At 39.0% G+C, this 14,140-nt stretch overlaps 1 protein-coding gene across 10 annotated transcripts in view; it reads right to left on the reverse strand.

Moving 5' to 3' along the window:
• CDC25C (cell division cycle 25C) overlaps nucleotides 1-14,140 on the reverse strand; it is a 34,460-nt gene that overhangs the window by 14,122 nt on the left and 6,198 nt on the right. For 7 of the 10 annotated variants that reach the window (XM_049649282.1, XM_049649274.1, XM_049649280.1 and 4 more), the window contains 6 exons: nucleotides 12,687-12,784; nucleotides 11,242-11,287; nucleotides 9,548-9,581; nucleotides 9,343-9,432; nucleotides 8,036-8,134; nucleotides 4,843-5,001 (listed from right to left, as the gene is read on the reverse strand). In XM_049649282.1, coding sequence (XP_049505239.1) covers nucleotides 4,843-5,001; nucleotides 8,036-8,134; nucleotides 9,343-9,432; nucleotides 9,548-9,581; nucleotides 11,242-11,287; nucleotides 12,687-12,732 — 474 coding nt within the window. In that variant the 5' untranslated portion in view covers nucleotides 12,733-12,784. The remainder of the gene's footprint in view (nucleotides 1-4,842; nucleotides 5,002-8,035; nucleotides 8,135-9,342; nucleotides 9,433-9,547; nucleotides 9,582-11,241; nucleotides 11,288-12,686; nucleotides 12,785-14,140) is intronic. The other 3 variants (XM_049649284.1, XM_049649283.1, XM_049649279.1) reach the window with 1 other exon arrangement.

Below are 14,140 nucleotides of genomic sequence, written 5' to 3' on the forward strand. Positions count from 1 at the left end.
AATATAGTGGGTGGCAGCAAATGTCCCTGAGCAAGAGTCTAGCATCAGGTGGGATTACATCATGGGGCAGGGGGTTCAGTAATGGTGACATTAAGTGTCCAGGCAGCTGGTGGTAATGTCCTGAGAACAATGACCCCATAGCAGCACTGTGGCCAGGCCTTACCTTGTTTTCCAGCCTTCCTAGCAATTCTGAGCTCCTCAATACCCTCCAGAAAAATCCCTTTTCTGCCTATGGTAAGTAGTAATCAGTTTCTTTTAATTGCAACCAAGAATTCTAACTAGAACATGTATTACCCTGACAAACGTGTGTTTGTTGTTGATATCCCTTTGACAAGAATACGAACTCCAAGAGACCATAAACCTAGTATGTATTGTTTATTATTGTATCACCAGTGACTAACATGGTATCTGACACTTAATAGGTACTCAATAAATATTTTTTAAATGAATGAATCAAAAATCACTGAGGTTACACAAATCTCCTTATTCTATCAGGTATCTATTTCCATTTAGCATCAAGAATGTAAACCCCAAACAAAAATCCCTATGCCTTTTCTATTCTAAAACCTACTGCTATGCATATTCTTATATAGTGTGCCCTCAACTGAAAATGATGTTATATGAGTCACAATACATTAAAATGAGCACTTAAAGGGAATTATTTTTTAAAGACAAAATAAATATCTCACAGCCATATGCTACTCTTCCATGTAAATAAACATACTCTCCAGAGTATTTCCTAGGGTCCGTCTATTTTAAATCCATTCTTCCATACTGTCTATATTATACAATTCACAATGATGTTTCAAAGGCAAGAAAAATTTCTGTTATGTTCATTGTACTTATTTCATAAAAGCAGATTAAACCCATTAGATAAATTTTCAACAAAATTGAAAACAAAAAATTTTCTCTTTAATCAACATTAAATATAATTCCCTAAGTTAATACTAGTTGAGATTTGACTATTTTAGCTACATTTTGCAAACATGAAGACTAACATATATTTCTAAGAGCACCACCAAATGTTCACTCTATATTGCTCTTTGTTTTTCTCCAGAAGGCCTAGGAACCTTTCCCCATGCTAACTATGCCTAAACTTGCTGTTTTTCCACAGATCTACCCTCCATTACCAGTTAGCCCTCAATAATGTTTGTTTCAGGAAGGTGAACATCAATTCTCTCAATACCCACCCTGTCTCTTTCAGATTATATCTTGGTTCTGCTGTTTTCCTACAAACCAATGACATTCGCTTGGAAGCTTTGTTAAGACTGCTGGGCCCCACCCTTACAGTTTTTTGATTCAAAGTTTCTGGGAAAGGGCCCCAAAATTTGCACTGCTAAGAAATTCCTACCTGACACTGATGCTACTGCTCCAGGGACCATATGTTTAGAAGATTCTAGATCTGCACTACCCATTATAGTAACACTAGCCACACATGGTTGTCTGCATTAATTAAAACTCAACAAAATTATGGGGCACCTGGGTGGCTTGGTCGGTTAAGTGTCTGACTTCAGCTCAGGTCATGATCTCACAGTTCGTGAGTTCGGGTCCCGCGTGGGGCTCTGTGATGACAGCTCGGAGCCTACAGCCTGCTTCGGATTCTGTGTCTCCCTCTCTCTCTGCCCCTAACCTACTCACATTCTGTCTCTGTCTCTCTCAAAAATAAACATTTAAAAAAAAATTTTTTTTAAACTCAACAAAATTAAAAATTCAGTGTCTCAGTTGCACTAGCCACATTTTAAGTGCTCAAAACGCACATAGGGCTACTGTATTGGACAGATATAAAGCATTTCCATCATCTCAGGAAGTTTTACAGAACAGCAGTGTTCTAGATAATTGATTCACCATCCTCCTGAACACTTCAATCCATTCAAACTGTGCCTATTCAACCTTACCAACCCTACTCAAAAAGCAAATGTCATTACTACATGTTCCTGGGACAACTTTCACCTTCCAGGTATCTTCATAAAAGACACCAAATACTGCTAGAAACACCAGCTCAGGAGTCAGGCAGATCTCACCTTAAATCCTGACACTGCCAATGGCTAATTTTGTGACCTTGGGTAAGAGCCTTTATCCCATGGCCAGATGTTCTCCTCCTAAGATAAGACTAAAGAAAGAACAAAAGGGAGAGAAGAAAGAAAATAAAGGGGCATCACACTCATATTTCAGGACTGACATGAAAATTAAATGCAATGACGGATATAAACTGTTCAGCACACAGTGCCCAGTACACTCTAAGTAGTCAATAAATGGGACCTACTATTATTACCTGGCTCTCATTTTTCTTTTCCAGTCTAGTCTCTGTTACACCAACAACACTAAAATCCCTATTTCTTCTCTCCTGAAACTCACAGTGTTCTGAAAACTGAAAACCCTTTGGACAGTGACTTCACAACTCCTCAATAGTTGCAGCAAGCTTCTCCTGCACTCCACATTAGCCTCTTGACAAAGAGGGACCAAAACAAAACAAAACAACAACAACAACAAAAAAGACAAAGCAAAAAGAAAAAGATCTGCAACTATCCTCTATTACTCTACTACCAAGAATTCAAACTTGGCATGCTCTCAAACTGACTAAACTTTCCCCTAGTTCTCAAAGCTTTCTAAACCAGGCACTTCTTGCTCCTCAGCAACTTTCAACCACATTACTGTTTTTACTTTACTGAGTCTACTCAGTGAGACATTTGGCTCCTTATCCAGGTTTTGATTCATCATCTTCTACTTCTCTGCTACCTTCACCATCACCTAGACTAACTCAACCCCTTTTTCATCTGCCATTAGCAACCTACAACCCTCTCTTAATCATCTCTGGAGTTCCAAAGTCCCCAGTCTTGCTTCTAGGCAACAGCACATTATGCCATGTAGGTCTATCATATAAAACAGCACAAATATCATTTTATTAGCCTTTTAATAATTCCCTTCTGTGGTTTCCGAAAGTTGATTATAACCTTCTCTAAATTCTTCATGACTGTCACGTAACACTCTCCACTGAGTCATGAGATTACTGCAACTTTCACTTCGCTAAGGACATCAAGGCTATTGAGCATCCCTTCTCCATCAATCTTTATAATTCCACATATTTTGGCCCTTACACTATAGTAATTAAGCACTCATACTACACTACAATAATTAAACATTAGTAATTGAGCAAGTATTGTTCTAACTGCTTTATGTACAATTAACTCATTTAATCATCACAACAACCCGAAGAAATAGTTACCCAAACTTTTTCTTTTTTATAGATTAAGAAACTAAAGCATAGGGAAATCATATAACTGTACCCGTATTGTTAAAGAATCAAGCTATGGAACCCAGAAAGTCTGGATCCAAAGTCTGTCACTTTCTAGACCAATATGTTCCACTAACTCCCACACTCTTGACTTTTCCCTATAATCCCAGATAATCTCAGATAATCTCAAAGTTGCTCTTCAATAGTGATCAGATAGGGTTAGCCTCAGCTATTACAGGTTGTTGTTTTTTTTTTAAGAACATATTCAGGTATAATTTGTGGAATAAAAAATATTTAAAATGATTTACTACAAAGCTACAGTAATCAAAACTATGGTACTGCTATAAAGATACACATATGGACCAATAGAATGGAATAGAGTCCAGAAATAAATCATCATGCATATGGTCGAATGATTTTTGACAAGGGAACCAAGACCATTCAACAAGGAAAAGACAGTCTTTTCAACAAATGGTGCTGGGATAACTGAATATTCACATGCAAAAGAATGAAATTGGACCCTTACCTATCACTACACACAAAAATTAAATCAAAATGGACCAAGACCCAAATTTAAGAGCTATGGAGCACCTGGGTGTCTTAGTTGGTTAAGCTTCCAACTCTTGATTTCTTTTTTTTTTTTAATTTTTTTTAACGTTTATTTATTTATTTATTTATTTATTTATTTTAATTTTTTTTAACGTTTATTTATTTTTGAGACAGAGAGAGGCAGAGCATGAACAGGGGAGGGGCAGAGAGAGAGGGAGACACAGAATCTGAAACAGGCTCCAGGCTCTGAGCAGTCAGCACAGAGCCCGACGCGGGGCTCGAACTCACAGACCGCGAGATCATGACCTGAGCCGAAGTCGGACGCTTAACCGACCGAGCCACCCAGGCGCCCCTAACGTTTATTTATTTTTGAGACAGGGAGAGACAGAGCATGAACAGGGGAGGGTCAGAGAGAGGGAGACACAGAATCGGAAGCAGGCTCCAGGCTCTGAGCTGTCAGCACAGAGTCGGACGTGGGGCTCGAACTCATGGACCGCGAGATCATGACCTGAGCCGAAGTCGGCCGCTTAACCGACTGAGCCACCCATGCGCCCCTCCAACTCTTGATTTCAGCTCAGGTCATGACCTCATGGTTCCTGGGTTTGAGCCCTACATCAGGCTCTGTGCTGACAGTACGGAAGCTGCTTAGGAGCAGAAAGCAATATACTGGCTCAGTATATGGCCAGTAAGCCACAGGCTTCAGGTATGCCTCCCATTGATATGAGGAGGATAAAAGACAAAAGGATATATTGTAAAATACCTGAAAAATCATGCTAGGTATGTTCCATCCATTACTATTATCCTGGAGCCATCATTTACACCAAGTTACATTGATGGTGAGGTACTCAAACTACTAACTGGAACCTTCTCACCCAGCAGTAATAAGAATCCCATAGTTACCTGATATCCTATCAGGTAGCCCTTAGAGTTTAGAGATCATGTCTTCTTGATTTCTGCAGACCTACTACTTAGTAAGTGGCTGAAACCCAGTATATACACAACATTGTTAATTCAAGAATGAAGGAATATGGAAAATGCAAAGATACTGGGGAGCATTTTACCTTGATCTCTTTTTGATCTTCCAGAGAAAACTCCATCAATTCATTTGAAATCTCCTCTGCCTGGTGTTCTTCTAGTTCTGAATTTTTATCCAATTTTCGAAGTGTAGTAATGGGACTGCCCAGATATTTCATTTCTCCTTCCACCAACTTTCCATTGTCCTGTCAATTATATTGACAATATTAAAAACTATTCAGAACCCTTACGTTATACTATATACAAAAATTAACTCAAAATGAAGCAAAGATTTGAAAGCTAGAATTATAAAACTCTTACAAGAAAACAGTGGGAAATGTTCATGACATTGGATTTGGCAATGATTTTGTGAATATGACAGAAGCATAGGCAATAAAAGAAAAAATGGACAAATTGGACTTAACAAAATTAAAAACTTTTGTGCATCAAAAATACCACCAAGAAAGTAAAAAGACAACCCATCAAATGGGAGAAAATATCGACAAATCATACATTTGATGAGGTATTAATATCCAGAATATATATATAAAAACTCATATAGCTCAACACCAAAAAACCAAATAGAATGAAAAAAGGTGTAGCTGCCATGGATAACAGTATGGCAGCTTCCCTCCAAATTGAATATAGAATTATCTTATAATCCACCAATTCCATTTCTGGGTATATACCCTCAAAAAATGACAGCAAGGATTTGAACAGGTATTTCTACATCAATGTTCATAGCAGCATTATTTGCAATAATCAAAGGTGAAAACAACCTGGGCACCTGGGTGGCTCAATTGGTTAAGTGTCCAACTCTTGATTTTGGCTCACATCATGATCTCATGGTTTATGACTTTGAGCCCAACATCAGACTCTGTGCTGGCATCACAGAACCTACTTGGGATTCTCTGTCTCCCTATCTCTCTGCCCCTCCCCTGCTCTCTCTCTGAAAACAAAGAAACAAGCAAACATTAAAAATAAATAAATAAAGCTTTAAAAAAAAGAAGAAGACTACCCAGTAATTTACCAGGCTCCAAGTCTTCCTCTTCTCCAAGAAATCAAATATCCGAAACACGGTCAACTTAATCTACTTAGGATGTGCTGTGTTAAAATGATTTTTCCCTAAGATTGAGATTAGACCCCAAATCCCTGGAATATCTTGAACCCACTGTCTATTAAAAGCAAGTGAATGCCTGGGTAACTTAAGACTCCAGTATCTAAATGGACAAAGGCACAATCATTTACTAGCAAAATGTGCATAGCTAATATTCACATGAAATCACTACTAATTGTTTTTAACATAAAACATTTATCAATCTAACTGGCAGTTAAAAAAATAAACATTTATCAAAAGAGCTATTGATTATTCATGAATTATGTAAATTCATAACTTTTTTTGAAAGGAATCTGGAAATATGTATCACAAATCTTAAAAATATATCGGGGCGCCTGGGTGGCGCAGTCGGTTAAGCGTCCGACTTCAGCCAGGTCACGATCTCGCGGTCCGTGAGTTCGAGCCCCGCGTCAGGCTCTGGGCTGATGGCTCGGAGCCTGGAGCCTGTTTCCGATTCTGTCTCCCTCTCTCTCTGCCCCTCTCCTGTTCATGCTCTGTCTCTCTCTGTCCCAAAAATAAATAAAAAACGTTGAAAAAAAATATATATATATATATCTTTTAGCCTAGTAGTTATAATTCTTGGTACTAATCCTAAAGAAAAAATTTTGAAATGTAGGCAAAGATTTATGCTCAAGACCTTACATTTGTAAAAGCAAAATTGGGACCACTAAGTGTCCAAAAATAGGGAACTATGTAAATTGTGGTCCATTTGTTAGGGTAAAAGCATCCAACAAAGAATAATGTTTACTAGAAGTTTCAATATTAACTTAAAAAAAGCAGGATATAAAGTTATATATATGGGGCACCTGTGTGGCTCAGTTAAGCATCTGACTCTTGATTTCAGCTCAGGTAATAATCTCACAGTTCGTCAGATAGAGCCCCACATCATGTTCTGCACTGTCAGATAATCTTGGGGTTCTCTCTCTCCCTCTCTCTCTGCCCCTCCCCCAACTCTCTCAAAAATAAATAAACTTAAAAAAAAAGGAATCTCTTTAAAAAAATGTTATACATATGTAATTAATATGACTTCAACTCTAAAATTATATACATAGTTAAAAGACTATAAAAAAATGAGGTAAAATGTTAATAGTTTTTCTCTATGAGGTAACTATTTTCTTTTTTATATTCCCTATTATATATATATATATATACACACATATATATTTTTTTAAGTTTATTTATTTATTTTGAGAGAGAGAGAGAGAGAACACAAGCCAAAGAGGAACAGAGAGAGAAGGACAGAGAGAGGATCCCAAGCAAGCTTTGTACTGTTAGCAGAGTCTGGTGCAGATCTTGAACTCACAAACCGTGAGATCATGACCTGAGCTGAAATCAAGAGTTGGACGCATAACTGACTGAGCCACCCAGGAACCCCTATATTTCCTATATTTTTAAACCATTTTCACAATGGGCACATAGTACTTTTAAAATTAGGGTGGGAGGAATCACATATATAATAAAATAGAAAAAATTAAAAAAAACACCTTTTTTAACACTTATTTATTTTTGAGAAGGGAGGGGAAGGGCAGAGAGAGGAGACAGAGGATCCAAAGCAGGCTCTGCGGGGACAGCAGAGAGCCCAATAAGGGGCTTGAACTCACCAACCACAAGATCATGACTTAAGCTGAAGTCAGATGCTTAACTGACTGAGCCACCCAGGGGACTCCAAAATAGAACAACTTTAAAGGCCTAAGAATTTTTTTTAATGTTTTTTTGCTTTGTTTTGTTTTGTTTTCATATTTGAGAGAGAGAGAGACAAAGAGCGAGTAGGGGAGGGGCAGAAAGACAGGGACAGATTCCAAAGCAGGCTCCAGGCTCCGAGCTGTCAGCACAGAGCCAGACGCGGAGGTCCAACTCACAAACTGTGAAATCATGACGTGAGTGGAAGTCGGAAGCTTAACCACTTAACCGACTGAACCACCCAGGCGCCCCCTAAAGGCCTAAGAATTTTCTAACAAATAAAAACGTCAGAGGATGTCTCTTACTTTTCCCAGAGTTCCTTCTCCAACCACTTTTCTCACCTAAGCCAGCTTAGAAAAATTGAAAGGGTTGTAATGCAGATCTGCCATCCTATAATCCACAACACCTCAGCAGACCCTTGATGAAGATGTTCAGTGACTCACCAGTAGAGAAAGGGGAGACATGTAAAGCTCCCCTGGTGTCTTTTGAAACTTCAGGCTCCTGGATGCCCACCACTCGGAGGACTTCAAAGTGTTATTCTTCTGCATAAGAAAAATTACATTGGCTGGAGGAAGACAAGTGTCAGCAAGCCCTGCCAAAAACATTTCATCAGGTGAAGCCATGAATAACCCTCACAAAACACATTAAGTATAATCAAGGTTGATCCTATATCCTGACAATACAAATTATGGTTTGGATTTGATGTATGATATGTAGATTTGCTTTGGAGGATACTGATTTTATGGTCACAAGCCAAAGGAAGGGAGGAAAAGGGGAGCCTGGATAGGGAGGGGATGGTGAGATTTCCAAAAAGTGATTACAAGGACAGTGTCAAATCAAGAATAAGCTGATTAAAACAGCCAAAAGCATGGGTATAACTTAGTCAATGTGAGAAAAGAAGAACAGCAGCTACCTTTTATAGATACTGACCTGGGGGAAAGGATGACGGGCAGGGGAAAGAAAAAGATGGCTAGAAAACACAATTCAGGGCACCTGGGTGGCTCATATAGTTAAGGGTCCAACTCTTGATTGTGGCTGGGGTCATGATCTCCTTCCTGGTCATGGGATCGAGCCTTGTATCTGGCTTGGTGCAGAGGCTGGACTCTGCTTGGGATTCTCTCTCTCTCCCTCTCTGCTCCTCTCCTACTTGTACTCTTTCGCGCATGCGCTGTCTCTCAAAATAAATAAATACACATTAAAAAAAAAAACAAGAAAAGAGAATTCGTTGAAGGGATTAGTTAGAGAACGATCTTGGTGATTAGGTGGCTCTGTCGAGCCCAGTTTCAACTTAGAAATGACTGAAGGCCGGAGGATCAGACAAAAAGGCCCATGGCTTTCTCAGAACATGGGCTAAGAAGCTTGACTAAGGGAGAAATAAGAAGAAATTAAGTAAACCCATACATGAAGCCATGCACAGAGTATGTGAACAACTTATATACATTATCCGTTTAAAAAAATAGCCCTAAATTCCCAAACTACACTAATAGAGATTTTTGTCCTTAAACCAATCAACTGAACATGAGGAATAATGATGATCTGCTCTGGAAGACATGGAGCTAGGTGTCTGTTCTAGGGTCAAATCTTAAAGATAAAAAACAAACCATAAAGAATTTTTTTGCCTTATAGTGAAGCAGTTTGATTGTCTGCATACTGAGGGATAACAGTTCTGGGTCTCATAATGATACTGATGAGTTGCTCCCCTCACAGGGAGAAAAGTACTAATGTATCTGGGTTTCCATTTAACACTTACATTTTCTTTATTTGTGGGTGAGCTACATACTGCATCTTTCTTCCTGTTGCCACAGTCCAAAACATTTGGAGTGCTACAAAGCAGCTGTACCTACAAGAGAACATTTTCTGAGAACGTCCAGCATCCTTAAGCCACAGGTGAGGTGGAAAGCCTCTGCCTACCACCTGAGAAACAAACCCAAACCCAAGAAATAGATGTTACTCACTGGGCTGCATTTTGTAAAGTGCTGGTGATGATTCCTGAAGATCAAAAAAAGTGCCAGTCAGTAAACCCCAAATACTGTTTAGTTATTCCTCAATGGCTTGTGGCATCCCAACTTTTCCTTTTTTCCACTCTAGGAGCCCTATATCTAGTTGATATGTCTCCATACAATATGTAAAGTGCTCTCTGTGGCAAATATGAAGATGTTAAGTGACATCCTGGGGATAAGGCCCTCATAACCATATATATAGATATCCATTAAAGATGATGAGCTTGTCCTACATCTTATGTAGACCAAATTTACTAATTTTCCAGCATTGACTATTGGGAGCTAATACTTATTTTTTATGAATTATTATCCCTACTCCCAAGATTTTATCCAGTTTGCATGAGTTAGGATTTTTAAAGCAAGTCAAATAAACTACAAGCAATCTAAAGTGAAATTTTCACATGTATTATTAAAAACAGTGGAAGGGCAGGGCGCCTGGGTGGCTCAGTCAATTAAGTATCTGACTTCGGCTCAGGTCATGATCTCTTGGTTCATGAGTTCAAGCCCCGCATCAGGCTCTGTGCTGACAGCTCAGAGCCTGGAACCTGCTTTGGATTCTGTGTCTCCCTCTCTCTCTCTGTCCCTCCCCTGCTCACACTCTGTCTTTCTCTGTCTTGCAAAAATAAATAAAATGTTAAAAATTAAAAAAAAAACCAAAAAAAAAAACAGTGGAAGGGCGGTTGGTGGGCTCAGTCAGTTAAACGGTTAAACAACTGATTCTTGATCTCAGCTCAGGTCATGATCCCTTGGTTGGTGGGATCGAACCCCGTGTCAGGCTCTGCCCTGGCAGTGTGGAGCCTGCTTGTGATGCTCTCTCTTCTCTTTCTGCTCCTCCCCACTCTCACTCTCTCCCTCAAAAATAAACATTAAAAAAACTGTTAAAAAAAATAAAGTCTTAATAAATTAATTAATTCAAAACTAATTAATTATTTAAATCAATAATTAAAACTAATAGGTTTAATTAATTAATTAAAAAACAGTCATGGAATGCTCTCACTAGTGTCCTAAAGTAGCTCCTAATTCACCTAAACATAGAAGGATAAAGTTCTAAAAAGATTAAAAGAGTCAAATGGAAACCTTACAATAAGTTTAAGAAGTTAATGGGTTGAATTGAAATAACTTCATTCCTGGAGCATTCCCTGATTGAATATTTTAAGATGTCCAACAAAGAGTCCCCATGAATAACAATACTAAACATTACAAAATAGTTCATACGTGCTAAATTCCATCCTTACAAGAGCAGTTATGAAAAGTACTAGTATTATGTCTATTGTTATTTATTACAAATGAAGAAACTGAGGTCCAGTGAAGTTAAGAAAATCTTCAGAATCACAGTTGGTGAAATAGTAAGCCACTGGAATCCAGATGCTCTAACACTGCACTATTCACATGCAGGAAACAGCCTAGGCCTAAACGCAATATACCCTTTCCTTCATTTTTAAAGATAATACGGGTCGTATGGAATGGTTAAAATGAACTATTTAGATCTGAGCAACTTAAAAAATCTTTCCAGTGAGGGACTGAGGCTTTCAAGCTAACTTATACCCAAACTAAAAGGTTCTACATACTGCAGAGATTGCACAGGATAAAATTCCTGTGCCAGAGCTGAAAAGTCTTCAGCATGGGGTTCATTTAGCAAAAGAACTTACATCCCAGCTAAATGTATGTCCTGAGGTCCTTTAGATTCCAAGTGACCTGCAATCAAATGTGAAGAGTTAATCTTGTCCACACATCCTGTCTTTCCTTCTCATTTTTTTCATTGCCAGTAAGCCACATTAATTTCAAAAGCTGATGTTTTGAATGCATGGGCTCCTGATAGGTACCAATTTTATGGTACAAGGTACAAGTTCATGAAAACTTAAGAATTTATATATGTTACTTAAGAATTTATGCAGGAAATACTGCAGGACAATAACGAACAGAGATTTTTTTTCATGGGTAGGAAATAATGCTGATCACTCAGGAAATAGACCATTTATTCTGAAAATAGAACAAATACTAAAATGGCCGACTAGTGGGGTGCCTTGGTGGCTCAGTCAGTTAAGTGTCCAACTCTTGACTTAGGCCCAGGTCATGATCTCATGGTTTTTTAGTTTGAGCCTGAGTCAGGCTCTGCGCTGACAGTGTGGAGCCTGCTTGGGATTCTCTGTCTCCTTATCCCTCTGCCCCTCTCCTGCTTGCTCTCTATCTGTCTCAAAATAAATAAAAATAAACTTAAAAAAAAAAAGACCGACTAGTGGGGCACCTGCATGGCTCAGTCAGTTAAGTGTTGGACTTTGACTCAGCTCATGATCTCACAGTTTGTGGGTTTGAGTCCCACATCAGGCTCTCTTCTGTCAGCACAGGGCTTTCTTTGGATCCTCTGTCTCGCTCTCTCTCTCTGCCCTTTCCCGGCTGGTGAGTGCTCATTCTCTCTCCCTCTCAAAAATAAACAAACATTAAAAAAAATTATTGACTAGTAAAACATACTCCTTTTGGGCTCAGGCCCTACAAAACCACAAGAATTAGTTAACAAAGTATTTCTTTATGTTTCTTTGCCTTTGCTGAGATTATACTAGAGCATAAAACTTCCCATTTTAACTACTACTTTCATTCCCACATCAATCAGTTAACAAAATATTCCTTCTTGTCTAAATTTTTCAAATGCAAAATGACTCCTATTTATGTTATTACATTTCTCTTCTTGGCTTATCATTCTCAAAAATCCCTTAGGTACCCACAGAATTTCAACTTCAAGGATCTTTACCTCCTTTAAAAAAAATTTTTTTTTAATGTTTATTTATATTTGAGAGAGAGAGAGAGAGAGAGAGAGAGAGAGGGTCAGAGTGTGAGCAAGAGAGGGGCAGACAGAGAGGGAGACACAGAATCTAAAGCAAGATCCAGGCTCTGAGCTGCCAGCACAGAGCCCGATGTGGGGTTTGAACTCAAGAACCATGAGATCATGACCTGAGCCGAAGTCGGATGGGCTTAACTGACTGAGTTACCCAGGCGCCCCTCTACCTAATTTTACCACCTTCCATCTTTATCTGACTACCCTGTTCTCTCCCTTAAAAGTTGTTCTTTTCCTTGAGGCCTTTACCTCCCTTCTCCTTACCTGTTTCATCAAGGTCTGCAGAAGTGGTAAGCTGACTGGCAGACATCTCCCCACCACTGCTAAGATTGGAAAGATCAAGGCAACATTTTGGGGTTCCTCTGTTGAGACATAATAGTACAGCAAGATTCCCTTTAAGTTGTAATAACCTTGAAAGGCAAAGATCACATTATCCTCTTCATCTGAAACACCCCTCAGGAACCTTTTCTCTACTCCAATAATTTGCATCTCATTTCCTCCTCACCAACATATTGAGACAAGTAATTTTTTTTTAAATTGAGGACCAAACATTATTGGCTGAGGTGGGTCTTGACCCCACATCTTTTGCCCTATGCACTGTGGGTACATAGATTTGATTTCTCCCTGGAGTCTCTAGTACTTCTCAGGTCTATAACTCTCCAACTAGCCGAGGCATCAGAGCATGGTGTGACCAGAATTTAAAGTACAATAATAATAACACTAATATTAATACAAATAAAAATACCAACTCCTATAACACAATAGAATTTTCAAAGACTTTTCCCAGACATCACATCATTTAATTCTCACAAGATCCTAGTAAGATAGGAAGAGATTATTATTTCTATGTCACAGAAAAGAAGCCTGAGGGTCAAGAGTCACACTGTTACTGAAGGGCAGGGTTTAAAACTTAAACCCTGATCTTTGAGCCACAATAATTGTTTAAAAATGTTTTTTTAATATTTACTTATTTTTGAGAAAGAGAGAGAGGGGCAGAGAGAGAGGGAGACACAGAATGAGAAGCAGGCTCCAGGCTCTGAGCTGTCAGCACCCACAAACCTTGAGATCATGACCTGAGTCAAAGTCAGACACTTAACTGACTGAGCCACCCAAGTGCCTCCTCCCCACTTTTTTTTAAAATGTTTATTTATTTTTGAGAGAGAGAGAGAGAGAGTGTGGGGGAGGGATATGGACAGAGGGAGACACAGAATCTGAAGCAGGAGCCAAGATAATTTTTTAAAAACCCCAAGGCTGTGCCTGGGTGGCTCAGATGGTTAAGCCCCCAACTCTCACTTCATGATCTCACGGTTTGTGAGTTCCAGCCCTGCATGGGGCTCTGCACTGACATCACAGAGCCTGGTTGGGATTTTCTCTCTCTGCTCCTCCCCTGCTCATACTCTCTCTTTCTCTCTATCAAAATAAATAAATAAACTTTTACGATAAACAAACAAACAAACAAACAAATAAATAAATTGGGGCACCTGGGTGGCTCAGTCGGTTGAGCAACTAGCTTCAGGTCAGGTCATGATCTCAAAGCTCGTGAGTTCGAGCCCCACATCAGGCTTGCTACTATCAGCTTGTGCCGGCTTCAGATCTTCTGTCCCCCTCTCTCTCTGCCCTTCTCCCACTTGCTCACTCTCTCTCAAACATAAATAAACTTTTAAAAAAAAAATAAATAAAAATCCCAAGGCTATTTGGAAAAGCAAAGGAGATAAGGT

This window comes from Panthera uncia (assembly GCF_023721935.1).
Source record: "Panthera uncia isolate 11264 chromosome A1 unlocalized genomic scaffold, Puncia_PCG_1.0 HiC_scaffold_17, whole genome shotgun sequence".
NCBI classification, from domain to species: Eukaryota; Metazoa; Chordata; class Mammalia; order Carnivora; family Felidae; genus Panthera; species Panthera uncia.